Source organism: Schistocerca americana, chromosome 2 (assembly GCF_021461395.2).
Source record: "Schistocerca americana isolate TAMUIC-IGC-003095 chromosome 2, iqSchAmer2.1, whole genome shotgun sequence".
In the NCBI taxonomy this organism is placed as follows: domain Eukaryota; kingdom Metazoa; phylum Arthropoda; class Insecta; order Orthoptera; family Acrididae; genus Schistocerca; species Schistocerca americana.
Window position 1 is genome coordinate 289,315,378 of NC_060120.1, and position 17,804 is coordinate 289,333,181.

Sequence of the window (17,804 nt, forward strand, 5' to 3'; positions counted from 1 at the left end):
GAAAGTATTTCGGTACTTATTCACCAACATCTCCAATCAACTGTCCCAAATCTAGCCTCCCATATCACAGGTACCACCCACTTCCTGCACCAACTCTCCACCATCACCATCCAATTACCTCCTCAATGCCTACCCATTGATGACGCCACTTCCCTATACAACAACTTCCCAATATTGAACATTACCTTTCCCAATATCCTTCAGACCCTAAACCCACTACCTCACTCCTCATACACCTTACTAATTTTATCCTAACACGAAACTAAATCTCCTTTGAAACGAATGTACACAAAAAAAAAATCTGTGACACAGCCTTGAGCACCCGCATGGCACTATCCTATGCCAACCAGTCTGTGGGCCATTAGAGGAGACCTTCCTAGCCTCCTGAAACACCAAACTCTTACTCTGTTTTTGGTTCACTGAAGATACCTTCATGATATCAAGGCCAATACTCATTCCTTCATAATCTCAACACCTTCTCTGCCCTCCACTTTAGCTGACTGTCCTCAATCCAATGTGCCATCTATCTGATGGCTCAATCCACACCTCTGTCCACATTAAATCCACCAATAACTAACAGTAACTTCATTTCAACAGCAATCATCTGTTCCGTGCTACAAAGTCCCTCGCTTACAGACCGAGCACCCAAGAATGGCATATCTGCAGTAACTAGAACCCCATTGCCCAGTACACTGAAGAATCACAAAGACCTATACAAACAGGTACTATCCCCGAGACCTAGTCTACAGATTTCCCATGCCATATCCGCCACACAAATCCCAAATCCTCCATCCACCCCCAAGAACCAGCCACAAATGAGCACCCCTTCATCACCCAATAACACCCCAAAGTATACAAACAGAGCCACATCCTGTCCCACCCCTCCTAAAGCAGCGTTCCATCTCACACCCAACCAGCAGAACACTTTAGTCCATTCCTAAGTCACTCCACCCCTAAACATTTGCAACAGGGACCATATCCCTGTGGAAAATCCAGGTAAAAGAAATGCCAAATCAACACACCCAGCACTTCGCATTCCATTCCTTTCACAGGACTATTCTAACCCATCTGAGGCTGGACCACCAATGAAAGCAGCCATGCCATATACCAGATCTGGTCCAATCATTGCACAGCTTTTTTACATTTCTACGACTACCAACCAACTGTCCACCATGATTAATGGCCACCACCAAACTGTGGCAAGAACAAAGTGGACCACCCTGTTGCACGAAATGCAGATGAATGGAACTTGCTCAATTTTAATGGCTGCTTCGCAACCAGGGCCATTTGGATTGTGCTCTCCACCACCAGCTTTTCTGAACTACAAAGATAGGAGTTATCCTTACAAAACATTCTCTATTCCAGAAATTATTGTGGCCTTAACCTAAGGGAACCTACTGTCCTTACGTACTCCACCCAACAGTTTCCACCCCCTCTGTCCTATCACCTCTTCCCAATTCATCTCCCCTCACTCTCATTGTATACCACTCTCTGCCAATGCACTCACCGGTCTTTTCCCCTCTCTGCTCCTCCCCTTTTCCACCTCCGTACCCTGACCTCCCCCCCTCCCCACAGCCTCCAGATGCTGTCCCTGGAAGCCTTTTCTTGCCTAGTCCCTGCTTGGTCCACCAGACAGTGATCTTCTCTCCTCTCACCCATATTCTGCTATCCCTCCCCATTCCTGCTAGTATTGAAAATAAACTCAAAACAGAAAACTGGCTACCTCCAGCAAACAAAAATGTAATTTAATCCACTAAACCACCTGAAGACAGTGTAAGCCCTCAAAATGCATTCTGGGAGAAAGTAAAAGAGGACTGACACAGAACTGTTTTAATTTACCTTTTATAGCTACAGCATATTTCTTATTTAGATCCCATTAAATTACTACCTGAATTTAAGGCAATGTTCTTTCGTTGCTGCCGACTTCTTCCTCTTGCTAGATTAGGACATTTTCTCCTAAACTGTGGAGTGCAAACTGCTCCCAAACACTATGTAAGGCTAAGTTTGGTTAATTGTAACTAAATCGCTAACCTGTTAACTTTACAAATTTTAAGAAAATGCAATAGAACACAAAAATATTGGCATAAACATGCTTTACAGTTTTTTTTATATAATCAATAATTTAATACTATCTTAGCAGTTCAATATTAAAACCTCATACTTACTACTATGGGCATAAGATATTTTGTGATTGTATGGACAGTCAGAAATTCATAACAGAGCCCAAATGGTCGAATTAATGCATATATAACAGTTACAGTTAGGTTCTTTCCACTCTGGAACCTCTCCAAAAGGATCTGGAAACCACCTAAGTTGCCAAACCTGAAATTGAGAAGTATGTAAAGAGCTGATCATGTTTAAAAAATTCACACAATGTTCACAATTGTATGGAAATACACATAAGGAAGTGGTGGTTGGGGATCAGAAATAAGAAACATCACAGAAGCTAGCCTATTTTTGTTGTATAACAGTTGCAAATTGAAGAGGTATTCCCGATGACAACCTCATACACTAACTATTCTGTAAACTGAATAAGGGAATACACAGAAAGATAAGATTGCTACTTACCATAAAGAAGACACATTAAGTTGTAGACAGGCACGATTAAAAGGCACTTACACATTAGCTTTCGGCCAAGGCCATCATCAGAAAAAGTGAAACACACACACACACACACACACACACACACACACACACACACACACGACCATCACCTCTGGCAGCTCGCACCACAAAAAGTCAGGTCGAGCTGTCAGATACCGCGCGCGCGTGTGTGTGTGTGTGTGTGTGTGTGTGTGTGTGTAGAGTCATAGAAGTAATACAAATGACTCTGTAAAGAATCATATGATTAAAATCAGGTTCAAATAGACTTGGTAACTGTCAAAGCAGTCCACAACAAAATGCCTGTATCACATACAATTGGGGGCTGTCCCCTCAATAGGCACACGGGCCACATCTTAGCTGTGAAACAGTCTGTCGTAGCTAAAATCACTATGTTCACATAGTATGAGTGTTCTTTCATACATTTTGGCTGCTGAGTGGAAACAAATAGCAATTATCATTGTTTTTGGGAGGACACTGTTTTATATAGTCTCTCGGCCTTCTGCTTCCCATTCACATAACTAGAATGAATTATATAAATGCTTTGATTCCTTAAATGCTTTATGAAATGTTAGCAGCTAAAAATATACAGCAGCTTCTACGTTTCTCTTGTCGTTGTCCTGCATGCACTACCACCTTGCATAATAGTCTTCAGTTATATGCATTCATGATGCTCCTGCATATTTTCTGACGTTATGGTCCACCTTCCATTAGGTCATTCTCTTCATCTTTCTTTATCACTTAGAATGTACTAATGTACTTCCCTGACAGTCATCATCCATTTGTCTGGTTATAGGTCCTGGCCATACCCATTTATCATCATAGACAAATTTAAAATCTATGCTTTCTGGTTCCGTTCCCCTTTCCTCCCTCCCAATTCATATCTGATAATCTAAATATATCTCATTTTATATTACTTAATTTTTTTTTTCAAATTCACAAACCTATTTTCACACACTATTGGCCATGTACACATTAGGAATAACCTTTAATTTGACTCTGGGCTGTTAGTCCATTGATACTTATTCATTCATTGTGTCTCTTGTCTCTCATGATTAATGGCTCTGACTGCCTTTTCTTTTCCTACAGAATGTGGGCCTTACCCTTTTCATTCGTTTTTATCCCAATGAAGGCATTTCTGAAAATTCTGGAAACTCTCTATTTGATCACCTCCACAGCAACTACCAACCCTCATTATTTTAGCTTATTCCCGTGACTGCACTTCACAGTAAGTTCAGTAAGATTCCACCCCAGCCCTTGTCACAAAGTTTGTTGAGAAGGTTCAAAGAATGACTGCATGCTTTATCTATTTCACTAAATCATACTGGTGGGGATCCCAGATCGATGAACAACAACCCAGAATATATTCAACACGTGTTCAGTAAGTGAACTTGTTTGAGGATGAACTACACTTTCTTAGGATTCTACAATGAATCTCAGTCTGAAATTTACTTAAATGGACCAATGCCATGATTCCAACTTAAATCATCCCACACATATACATGGAGGTTCTTAATAGTTATGGCTAATTGTGGTAACTGAGTGTCAGTCATCTAATAAAACACTTTCAGCTCATCCCACCTATTTACATGTCGCATTACTTCATTTATAATGACTGTTAGGTTAGTCACTGCACCATGGAGGATAAATGTTGCATAGCATGAAACAATCTCATGTTAATTGTATCCATATGTTTAAATTCATTATAAAATAAATGCATGAACATGATATATTTTTGAAAGCCGCTAGCTATACCTGTTAATAAGATCAACAAGCCATCCTCGACATGCCCGAGAATCCGGAGGTGGACGGGCAAATAATTCCTCCTCTGGAATGTTAGAGCCTGGAGGCACAGTTTCTGACTGTCGAGAACTGTTAAAGGCGTGAAACCTGTAAACAAGTTGAGGAGATACAATATCAATGACATGGAAACTCCAGTATTGGACACACAAATTACAAATATTCATTGAATGTGATTAGATAGATAAAAAACTATACTCACCTACCAGGTGAACACAAATATAAGGGTATTTAAGTCTGCAAGCTTTCGGAGCCAGTGGCTCTTTCTTCTGGCAGAAGGGTTAAAGGAGAAGGAAGAGGGTGAAGGACGAGCGGGAAGGGAAAGGACGAGGTTTACGAAAAGGGTAGTTCGGAAAAGCTGCCCAGAGCCCCGAGTCAGGCAAGACTCGCTGAACGGGATGAGAAGGAAAGACTTATTGTTGGCTACTGCACTGGATGAGATCTGAAAATCAGAGAGCTTGAGGTTGGAAGATAGGGTAATATGCAAGACATATTAATAACAAAACATTGTGCACACATTAATAAGAGTGGAAATCTAAGTGTAATGTATGTGATAGAGAGAAGGGTGGACGGGCAATACGCATGGCAGAAATTGAAAGTTTTAGAAAGCTAAAAGGGAGTGAAGAACTGCTGCAACCAAAGAAATTAGATTAAATTAAATTAAGGCTAGATGGCTGGTGAGAACCAAGGACATGTTGTAGCACCAGTTCTCACCTGCAAAGTTAAGAGAAACTGATGTCTGGAGGAAGAATCCAGATGGCACATGTGATGAAACAAGCACAGATGTTGTGACCGTCATGTTTTAGAGTACGCTCTGCAACAGGATAGTGTGTGTTGGCGTTATACACTCTTATGTCTACTCTTATTCATCCTAACTGATAACTGTAAAAGGCCGAACAGTATTTACATAATAGCTGGTATACGACGTGACATTTCACAGGTGGCTCTCCCTTTAATTGTATGCTTTACCAGTTACAGGGGTAATACAGGTGGTCGTAGGAGGCTGCATAGAGCAAGTATTACAGCGGGGACAGCCACACGGGTAGGAGCCATAGGGTAGGGAGACAGGTTAGAAGGAGCATAGGGTCTGACAAGGATAGTGTGGATAGCGGAAGGGGGTAATGAAAAACTATTCTGGGTGTGGTGGGAAAAATCTCAGACAGAATTAGCCTCATTTCATTGCATGATTTTCGGAAGTCATATCCTCATCAAAGCAGCCGATTAATACATTCATTCAAGACCAGGATAATACTGGATGGCCCAGGAAATCTGCTTTTGGACTAGGCTGGTGGGTAATTACAGCCAGTGAAGGCTGAGGTGAGAATGGTGGTGATTAATTGTAGAGAGTCTGCATCTGAACGAATACGTTTGCTGTGAATGCCAAGGCTATGGGAGAGAACATCTGACATGGAAAAGATGACAACTGTTGAAATTTGATTACTGTTGTTTGTTAGTAGGTTTAATGTAAACAGAAGTGTATAGATGCCCCTTGGTAAGGAGGAGATCATTTCCAAGGAAAGTGGCATAGGATTCTTAAGACGACCATGTGAAAGTCAATTGGGAAAATGGGTTTAGAGATTCGAAGAATTTTAACAGGTCAGCCTCACCACGAGTCCATATGGCAAAGATGTCATCAATGTATCTAAACCAAACCAGAGTCTGAAGGCTTATGGACCCCAGGAAAGCCCCCTTCAAGCAACCCATGAAAAAGTTGGCGTACGAAGGAGCCATTTGGCATTCCACGGCTGTGCCCCTGATCTCTTTGTATGTCAACCCCTCTAAGGTAAAGCAGTTGTTGGTAACTATAATGTTGACTGAGGTGAGCAATCCTGTAACCACTCCAATTACAAATCCGACACTGAACCCTGGCTTGAACAGTTCCAACCACGATCTCAACTTTATCACCACCACTACATCAAAATCATCACTTACAAGTCTTCTGAAAATTCCTCATCTCCAGCACTGCTTCACAATCCTTATACACATCTCTACAACAAAACTGTAATCTGTCCTTCGCAGAATTCCAAGCACTTTGTTCCCAAAAAAATGACGATTCCATCATTATCTTCCCAGTCCACAAAAAAATCTACTACTGTGGTACCTGACTGACAGGAGTATGAAAGTGAAGGTATACACCAGCTCTCTGACACCTCTACGTACTGCATATGGCATAAAGGTCCCATCCCTGATTCAAATTGACCTGCAGTCTCTCTCTAAAACCTCAGGCCCCTCACAAGGACTAATACCTCACTCCACAAAATTTTTTACCCCAACCAATCCACACACCCATACCTTTTACTTTCTTCCTAAGAACCACACACCCCAGCCCATCCCATAGTTGCTGGCTTCAAACCACCCATCGAACATATGTCTGCCTTGGTTGATCATCAGCTATAAAATGTAGTACAAAGACTTCTCTTTTATATTAAACACCCCCACGTACATGATCCATCCGCTGCTAAACCTTTCCTCAGTCAGCACCCACCTGATTCCAAGCTTAACATATCCATCCTCCTCACTTTAATCAATTTTGTAGTTACAAACAAATACTTTACCTTTGACAGGCAGACATACAAACAGATAGGGGGGACAGCCATGGGAACCCAGATGGCTCCTTCCTACATCAAACTTTTCGTGAGTCACTTGGAGCCGGCTTCCCTGGGATCCATAAACCTTCAGTCTCTGGTTTGGTTTAGATACATTACCGACATCTTTGCCATATGGACTCATGGTGACTATGACCTGTTAAAATTCTGAAATCTCTAAATACATCCTCTCAGCTAAATTTCACACTGTCCTATTCCAAATCTCAAGCCACTTTTCCTTGATGTTGCTTTCATACTCACCGGAGATCAGCTTGACACTTCTGTTCAAATTAAACCTATTAACAAGCAATTTTTCTTATCTTTCAACAGTTGTCATTGTTTCCATGTCAAATGTTCCCTCCCATACTGCCTTGCCAGTCATGTATTATCCTGGTTTTGAATGTATTAATCATTTACTTCAACAAGACTATGACTTGCTAAAATCATGCCCTGAAATGAGATCCATTCTGGCTGACATTTTGCCCACCCACACCCAGAATAGCTTTTCATTGTCCTGACAATCTCTGCAATATCCTTGTCAGACCCTATGCTGCTTCTGCATCCATCTCCCTCCCCTATGGCTCCTACACCTGTGATCATCCCGACTAAAATACTTGTCGTATGCACCCTCCTACCACCATCTGTATTAGCCCTGTAACTGGCAAAACATATAATATCAAAGGGAGAGCCACCAGAGAATTGACATGTCATATACCAGCAGTTACATAAAAACTGTTCCACCTTTTACATCAGCATGACTACCACCAGCCATTAATTAGGATGAATGGGCATAGGCAGGAGGTGTATAATGGCAACACACAATATCTTGGTGCAGAGCATGCTCTAAAACATGGCCGTCACGACCTCTGTGCCTGTTTCATCACTTGTGCCATCTGAATTCTTCCTCCAGACACCAGTTTCCCAGAACTTTGCAGTTGGGAACTGACACTACAACACGTCCTTGGTTTTCACCACCCACCTTAATTTACTTTAATTTCTTCAATCTCAGCATTTCTTCACAGCAACTATTCCTTTCTTCACTCCCTTTCAATTTTCTATATCTTTCATTTTCTGGCCTGTCTACCCCCCTCCCCCCTTCTCCACCACTATCATGTACAATGCACTTGGCTTCCCTCTCTTATTAACTTGTGCATGATGTTGTGTTAGTAACATCTGTCTTACATATTACCCCATCTTCCAACTTTAAGCTCTCAGTTTTTCAAATCTCATCCAGTGCAGCCCCCAATAGTCAGCCTTTCCTTCTCATACCATCTGGAGGTGAGACTCCCCTGATTCATGTTCTGGGTGAATTTTTTCAAACTATATCTATTTTCCTAAACCTCATCAGTCTTCCTTCACTCCTCTTGCCTTCCCTTCACGCCTCTGCCAGGAAGAGCCACTGGCCCCGAAAGCTTGCGAACTTAAAATACCTTATCTGTGTGTTTTCCTGCTGCTGCTGCTGCTGGGCGAGTAGATTTTTTATCTATGCAATTACATTTTATTTGCAAGAACGGATTATTTTTGTTGATGAATATTCATTGAAGACATCTCTCTAAAATTATTACAAAAATGCATAATATTCTTCTCTAAGAGACATTCAATAAAATACTAAGGGTCATAATGTTCAAATAAAGCCCAGCTAATTTACAACATTGGCAATTTTTTGCCACACACACAAGGGCAGCTGAAGTAAACAAATTCCTTACAAAGACTACCATTTTTTTCTCTGTTGTTCTGTTTCTGCTTTTAAATGTGGTGTTCTGCACACCACCGAAAATACTGTGGGGTATGTTGGTGAAATTGATAATTTCTGCTTTATCCATGACGCCTTACACTTTATGATAGGGCATCTTTGGGTGCCAATATGATTTTAATGTTTTGTTGTTCCACTCAGAAATAGTGTGCAAAAAGGCTGTCAATGCTCAAGAATTTACCAAAAAAGCCATTGGAAGTTACCTCCCTCACAAATGAATCACACTTTCTCAGGATTCTTTTGGTCAATATCTGTCAGGCATCAATATCTCCAACTACTAGTTTCCTGTGAACATTTAGGGGCCTGAGTAACTGTTGTCACTGTTTCATGTGACCTATTACCAATTGTTTACTCAAATAATAATGGGTCACAAATAACACACACTCCATTAAATATGAAAGAAGTACTCCAAGTGAGCTTTGCAGCAGATTAGTCTCATGTCTGACTGTGATGTTATGTTAGACGAACAGCATAGCAAACAAGCAGCAAATGGCAGAATGCTGTGCACTGTGATACTATGCAAAACTATGCTGAGATTACTTTTGACATGTCATAGTGCCAAGTTTAAAATATTTCATGAACAAATTTTTATTGCACTGATAAAGGAGGTGTGTAACATTGAATAAACACACCTGCATGAAACTGGGCTTAGAGTAAAACTCCCGCAACCCAATAATAGTGAGACACACTACTCACATGAAAAGCTGCACATCTTATCATGAGGCACATAAATGATCTGTTCAAAGTCTACGGTAGAACCTTTTATAACAGGAACTGACCTGATAATGTTACACAGCTCTCCAGCCTTTATGAAGTGCATGTGTGGGACTTCAATGAAGCAGTCAAAGCAAAGTGGAACATAACAAGACGTGCAGCTGACTGAATGCATTTTTTCCACTTCCATCATTTCTGTATTCAAGTTGTTCGATATCAAATGCAACTCTAATTACATTTCCTAACAATGTTATTTGTATGTCAGTCAGTGTCATAATCTTCCTTTGTGAAGCACATTGAGCCATTGGTATGTACTGGGTTTACCCAATAATATGACAAGGTTTTTTCCGAAATTTGTCATTCGAAAAATACATGGTCATCTTATATTCACAGAGTAAGCTATTGCTACTGAAATTAATATTTTTATATTTTTTATACAGTACATAGAGGCCATTTTACATTTACAGATTTTGCTTTGGCTACTGAGGTCACATGCAGGTTTATTTTGAAGAATTCGGAAGGGCAGAACTGGGCAAACGATACTTGCATTCAAACAGCCTCAAGATTTCCCAATACGTCATAGCGCTCCACACAGTTCTCAACGTTGGTCAAATAATCAAGCAACATTTAACTCGCACAGCACTAGTGCAAGGTATACGCAGAAAACTATGAACTAGAAACTACAACAATCTACTGCTCTGCTTAAAACTTGACAATTTTCTGAAAAACATGAGAAAGTAGCACTAAATTCTATCAGTTTACATACTCTTGTCATATTTGACCAGGTCTGAAATAAAAGTTATCATACATGTATGGATACCGTGTACAAACATTAATGCTGCCTTTTAAGAATGTACAAACATTAATGCTGCTTTTTAAGTAAAGGTAACATTCAAAAACGGAAATGTGTCCTCCATAAAACTTACTCAGTTCTGAACCCAGATCAATATTTTACTTGATTGTGAGAGGCTGCAATGATTTATTAAATAGGCTGCAAGTGATAAATTCGACCATTGCCCCGTATTAGAACACCAGCTAAAAACATTACTAGTTTTTAATCAACTTTAGAAAATGGCAGCGACACTCAGATCACACAAGAAGGAAAATTAATTCAGAATGAAATGTGCAACAAATGAAATAAATCATTAATATAATAGAAGGAAACATTCCACGTGGGAAAAATTATATATAAAAACAAAGATGAGGTGACTTACCGAACGAAAGCGCTGGCAAGTCGATAGACACACAAACATACACACAAAATTCAAGCTTTCGCAACAAACTGTTGCCTCATCAGGAAAGAGGGAAGGAGAGGGAAAGACGAAAGGAAGTGGGTTTTAAGGGAGAGGGTAAGGAGTCATTCCAATCCCGGGAGCGGAAAGACTTACCTTAGGGGGAAAAAAGTACAGGTATACACTCGCACACACGCACATATCCAACCACACATACAGACACAAGCAGACATATTTAAAGACAAAGAGTTTGGGCAGAGATGGCACCGAGGCAGAACCAGTTTTCGTCGGAAAACACAACAGACCTGCAGCCTGCCCTTCAATGAACTCTCACTTGACACCACCAAAGTCACAAATGGCCTTGGTTTGGGGTTAGTGGAATACACACTACAGGGCACATGGCTCAGAGCTGTCCCTGAAGTAACTGATTTGTGACAGTTCGTTATATCACTGTGGTGCTAACTGCCGCTCAAATTGCTGCTGCAGATGCAGTATGACAAGTCAAGCCATACGCCGAACATTATCGTCTTTCCTCTCGGTAGTGTCACGTCACCATCCAGAACCCACTCTTCTTGCGACCATTCATTCTCGAGACCGCTGCTGCCAGCAGTCCTGTACTGTGGCTACATTCCTACCAAGTCTTTCTGCAATACTGTAGAAGAAAAATCCAGTTTCTTGTAGCTCTATTGCAAGACCCTGATCAATCTCGCACCTCTGTCGTCTTATAGGAATTCTTGAGTAACATCAACTCACCACATCCACTCCCAAAGGTAACTAATGCTCACAACCATTACAGCATGTATCTAAAGCAAACCTGATTCACATCCTCATAGTAGTGCCACTCTTACGCGACTGTCATGAAATGTGAATAAACGCATTCTTTCACATATAGAAACACACCTACCAACTTTATTATGTATCGCACTACTTCTTCATGGTGTTACATTTTTTTTTCTTCAGTGTATGTCCTAATCTGGGGTTCCCACAAGAAATGCAATAGGACACAAATTTCAATTCTTCATTATCGCTTTGCCTACTTTGAAGTTATGTAACTATAAATTATATGAACCATACAGAATATGAGTCAAAAGACTGCTTTGTTTTCTTTTTTAGTTTTTATTGTTTTAAATACTTTTTAAATTTTTTATGCAGAATAAAATTATGAAACTTCTGAATATACAGGTTTTGTTTAATACTATGTGGTAAAAATATGAACCGTTTTTTTTCTGAACTATAAAGTTTTTGAAAGGGCAACATACAAGAGACCATGTGAAAAACACTTATTGTAAATCAACTGTAATACGTTTGAATGTCTCACCTCGTGCCTGGTTTACTGTTATTGTAAACGAAACCTTGCATGGGAACTGAAGTCATTTAAAATCAATGGGTGAATTGGTTGGGATTATTGGTATACAGGGAATGAGAATGACCACTCCAGCTGCTGAACCTGTGAGGATAGTAGTTTCAATGACATTATTTTGTGTAGTTTTAATTTGGGAACAGGTAGCATTACAAAGTTTGTTTTAGACAATTCAGACTGAAGAGCAGTATTCTAATTATAAGCCAACAAGCCATAAACACAACTTCTCTAATACTTAGATTTTCTGTTGCAACCGACTACGAGGAAGAAAATGAAGCCACACATTTTTACACCACAGAAAAGCATTTTTTTTCTCACAGCCAGTTTTAACAAAAAACCTGTACAACGTTGTTTAAAAGATGTATACCCTATGCCTGACAATGTTTATTAGAGTCTTGGCCAAGAACTTTGAGATGTTTCCTAATAACATTTCCCCTTTTTATGTGAGTATAGATAAGTCTCTCTCTCTCTCTCTCTCTCTCTCTCTCCCCCCAACACCCACATATACCAGACTGTACTTGCTTTGAACTTCCCACCATATACAGTTGGAACATTCCTCCATCGCCAGCACGTACATTCAGATAACTTTAATCGCAATGCCTTCATTGTGTTAATCTTGTGTTATGTATGAATGACCTGCTTCTCCAATTAAATCTTTTTCTGCTTTGGTTCCCTGAAAGTTAGGCGAGTAGAACAGGCATTCTTTCATTTATTCTTTGTCTAGTGTCACTTATGAACATTTGCTTCTGTGACATCAAAGTTTCTTCCTGCTGAACAATGTGGTTCATGAATCACCATTAACATAAAATTAGTATTGTATGTGTGTGTGAACCACTTACAGAGTGTGAACTTTTCCATACGTATTTCTCAAGAGATCACAGCTGGTATTTGCACCCGTTACTGATCACTAGAATTTACTGTTCTTACAGCACTGACAATGAAACTGAATAAGAACAAATATTATCTTCTTGGCTCCCTAGTGCTGACGCAGCAGGAAAACCAAACAATTCAGATTAACTTGGTTCACGAGTTGTCGCCAGCTTTTAACGTCAACAGTGCTGTGGACCAAAAGCAATCTTAGCACTGTAGCTGAATTTCTTGTCTAATGTGTTGTTTTGCTTTTCGAGTGTTCTGTGGGAACGTATTTATGGTATGAGGAGCAGTCAAATGAAAACCAAACATCTGCCGCAATGGGAGCATGGAATGGTGCCATTCAAAAATTAATCACCAAACGTGTTAAGACATTTATCCCTCTGGGAGATGTGATGATCAATTCCTGTTATGCAGAACGTGGCTGGTGCTGATGGATCTGCAATATCATCCACTATTGCACTTCCTCGCCTGACAAACTGATGTCCACACACCATTCTTCAGGTTGTTAAAGATGTGAAATCATATACTGGAAGACCTGGGCTGTACGGTGAATTTTGCAATGTTTCCCAATCAAATCACTGAAGCACAGCGTTTGTCCAATTGGTAGTGTGGAGGCAGGTATAATTATACAACAAGATGATTCCATCTGACAGCATTCCTGCCGATTTTACTTTATGGCAAGTTAGCAATTTCTGCAAAGTGTCTTCATAGCACTATGCACTGATTGTGGTTCCATGCTCCAAGAACTCAACAAGCAGCGGAAGCATGCTGTTCACGATAATGTCCACACGTCACACTGCCAACAGTTCGATGATCATGCTTCAATGATCATGTTGGAAAACTCTGACTCCTCCGTAAGTCCGGATGTTTCACTGTGCGATTTTCTTGTCTTTGGTGACCTAAAGAAAGATGTACATGGACATCAGTTTCAGTCTAACGAGGGAGTGCAAGAGTGAGTGCATGTGTGGATCCATCAGTGGCCGACTGTGTTCTATCCAACAGGACTCTACAGTCTTATCTACGAGTGGAATAAATGTCTTAACAAGCTTGGTGATTAGTTTTGCATGGAACCATTCCACTATTCCATTGTGGTGGATGTCCAGTTTTCACCTGACTGCCTCTTATAAAATTAATTTCTTTAGTGTAGAAATTTATACTATTCTTTAGTACCTGTCCATTTGTAGTGCCCGTTCAATTCTTATTATATTTTGTTTTGGGAAAAAATAATTTTAAGCAAAGTAGATGCAAGGGACAAAGGATGCATTCCCATAGCTGGTAGCATGACAATAAATTGCTTTCCAATCCCTGTCCAAACACCTCTTCTCGTTCATGCTAGTGCGTGGCCAAATTGCTACCAAGCCCCCTACTGTTCTTCTGGAATTGTCAAAATAAACTGTGGCATAATCTCACCTACCCCATGTTCATCTGTAATGTAAGATGACCCCTTAATTAAGCTATTACACAACTCAGAAACATTTGGCTTAACAATCAAGGTTTAATCTGCTAATATAAGGTAAAAAAAGCCCTTGTCATAGTAGGGGAAATAGGGTTCATCTATGATGCATATAGGTAATTCAAGGCTAAGACAAATACTGAAAACTGAGCAAATTGTAGGTTTCTCCACCTTCAACACTGTACAGTCACTAGATTTTACAGTTCTCACTGTCATGAGAGCTTCCCAACTACTTACATTTGAAGAAAAATTGCACCCACTAGAGTGAACTGCTGTGGATAAGTTGGTGACACAACTCTCAATCAACTGTCATAGGTTGCCACAGAGGATAGACCAGCTACAGTGAATGTAATGATTTCGCAACTCTACATCAACAGCTATACATTACCGCCCACATTTACCAAAACAATTTACTTTGGTTCCTTGACTTAATTTAAGTGTAGAATATCAACTGTAGCAGGATAAGACACTGTCCCTTGTCGTATCCACTCATCCAGTAATTGTATTCTGGAAAGGAAAAAAATTGTTTCTTTGCACAAAAATATTAAAAGGAAAAACTTGACACTGAATGTCTGTGTTGTTGCTGGGGGACGTGCTCAACTTAATGTCTGCAAGAAGCAATATCTAAGTTCAAGTCTGGCACAAATCAATTTCTCCAGAAATAATCATTGTGTCTTTTACGGGGCTGAAAAGTACAATACCCCTCCCAACTCCCTGCCCCATTTATATAAACGAGCTACTGGAAACTGTTCAGTGGTAGTAGGTGCCTCAGCACTGGACAGCACAAGCACAAGGCACACTTTGTTCTTGTCATGTCAGGTTTGCTTTCCTATAGTGATGCCTAGAAGAGACAGTTCACGTGTAAAATTACATAGTTAGCTTTCCCTGCGAATGTTTGCAGTCAATTCTTCAGTTAATAATATTAGGATGAATAAAACGTGTGCCTGCCGTTTGCAGAAGCAGGAGGAGCTGGTCACAGTTGGTGAGTGGCTGAAGATGCTTTTGGCTGCGGTCAGCCATTTTCAGGCTGTTGCCTCAGGGTGTAGTGGTGGCAGAGAATTTGGCACTTAACATTGGCACCTTGGGTGTCACCTGTTTTGTCCATGGGATGTGCCACAGAGGCATCTTGCACTGTATCTGACATGGGGAGTATCCATTCTCACCACCGAAGGTTTGTAATTCACTCGCGTCGTTCAAGGTGGGGGGGGGGGGGGGGGGTCATGGAGGCTCACCATCTGGCCTCAACCATGGACTGGTGGCTGCTCTTTCATTAGAGAGTAGAGTACCACCAGGCACACAGATATAGGGGTTCACTAGTTATCAGAAGCTCCAACATTGGTGCATTTGGAGCCCCTTATGGAAATGAAGTGTCCACAACCGGAAAGAAATGCAACTTATCTCAGCTCGAGGGGTCTCATCCAACGTGAGCAGCAGGCCCTGCCTGCAGTTGTCTGCAAATTGTGGCTCACATCAACCAATGACGAATGTCACTTGGGTCCTGAGGTCATCCTCAGTTTGGATGGGTGACAGGGGTAAGTGGCGAAAACTGTTATCCCTGCTCATGGGGCCCAAGCAGAGTTCAGAATCTGCAGCACCATTCCCACAGTTGATTGAGGTCACTTGATTTGGAGCTGAGTGAAGGGTCTCAACCAAACACTCCATCAGTTCTGTGACAGTCTTGGCTACAGATTTCTGGACCTGTGTTATGGGGTGGAGAATTGTAGGATTCATCTTGATAGGTCAGGGGTGCACTACACAATGGAGGATGTCCTCTGATGAATGCTTGCCAATGAACAGGGGGCAAAGTCAGACCGCACAGAAAGTAAAGACATTTCAACTGTAAAAATTTTAACAGTAAGTTGTCAAAGTGCTCATAAGTAAGTTCATGAATTTACTGCCCTCCAGGAATGTTGTTGCACTCAAATTATCACCAGAACAGATAACAGGTTCAAACCTAAAGTAGAAAGGTCCGAAATATTTAGTGAGTCAAAGAATGTATATTGAAAAGACAGATTAGATGCTATAGGAGGTAGTGTGTTCATTGCTGTCGAAAAAAATATTGGTATATTGAGGTCAAAATTGAGTCTGACTGTGAAGTTATCTGGACACGAGTAGCAGGTCTCTGTGAATTCAAGTTAATTATTGAACTTTTTACACTTCCCCATCCCCAACTCCACCATAACATTTATAGAATCATTGAAAGAAAGTCTATGCTAAGTAATGTGGAAGTATCCAGATCGTGCAGTATTACTTGAAGGCGATTTTAACCTGCCGAATATAGACTGGGACATTTATGGATTCACTGCAGCTGGTACTGACACACACTACTTTTGAACATATTTTCTGAAGGCTGCCTTGAACTACTAGTTACACAACCTGCACACAGTGGCAATATTTTAGACCTTTTAGATGCCTGAACAGGCCTGACCTTATCGACAGTGTCTGTATAGAGACAGGGATTAGTGATCATGCTAATATAGTGACAAATGTTCCTGAAGTCAATAAAACCAATAAGAATGCTAGGAGAGTAGTTTTGATAGAAACAGTGGATAAGGAGTTAGCACCCCACTTTGGCAATGAAAAAGACATCATTTAGTTCCAATACGACAGTCAGAGGAATTATGAGCAATGTTTCAACTGACTGTAAATCACACTCTGCTGAAGTATGAGCCAAGTAAGTGGATTAAGGGTGAAAAAGGACCACTGTGGTTTAATAACAAAATTTAGAAAATTCTGAGAAAGCAGAAACTGTTGCACTCTCAGTTCAAAAAAAGAATGCACCAAAGGAAACGGGCAAATACTGGTAGAAATTTACACATCTGTAAAAAGACCGATGCACAAAGCATACAAATACTTCCACCATCGTGCCTTAACAAAAGATCTTGGCGAAATCTGACAAAATTCTGGTCCTACGTAAATTCACTATGCAATTATAAGGTTTCTATCTAGTCACTCACTGATCAGGCTGGTGAGACAATAGAAGACAGCAAACGGAAAGCAGAAGTTTTAAATATCAGGTTTAAAAAAATCTTTCACGAAAGAGGATAGCACAAGCATGCCATCATTTGACCATTGCACAGATTCCTGTGTGGATGACATATAGGCTCCCCTGGCATAGAGAACCAACTGCAAGAGTTGAAAACAATTAACCCTAGGATGCCTAAAGGAGGAGGGGGGGGGAGGGGGGGGGCGTTCGTTGAACCCACAATTTTTTTATGTCCCCTGCTTTTGCCCAAGTAACTTTCATACTACATATTCCCTTTGAGTTATTGTTTGTTGGCTATTTTATGAAACGTTAGTGTCAATATATTTTATAGAAAATTTCTGCTTTGAAAGGAAAAAAAAAAAATAAAAAACTTATTATGGGTACAACAAACACCCCCCCCCCCCCCCCCCCCCCCTTTAGGCTTCCATGCTATAGAAAATTTCCCTT

General features: G+C 40.6%; 1 protein-coding gene across 1 annotated transcript in view; it reads right to left on the reverse strand.

Moving 5' to 3' along the window:
* The window catches only part of LOC124594839 (probable ubiquitin carboxyl-terminal hydrolase FAF-X), a 300,957-nt gene that overhangs the window by 247,068 nt on the left and 36,085 nt on the right, over nt 1–17,804 (reverse strand). Inside the window, exons 5-6 of the mRNA XM_047133291.1 lie at nt 4,357–4,491; nt 2,166–2,322 (exon numbers count right to left, since the gene is read on the reverse strand). Of these exons, the coding sequence (XP_046989247.1) occupies nt 2,166–2,322; nt 4,357–4,491 (292 nt within the window). The remainder of the gene's footprint in view (nt 1–2,165; nt 2,323–4,356; nt 4,492–17,804) is intronic.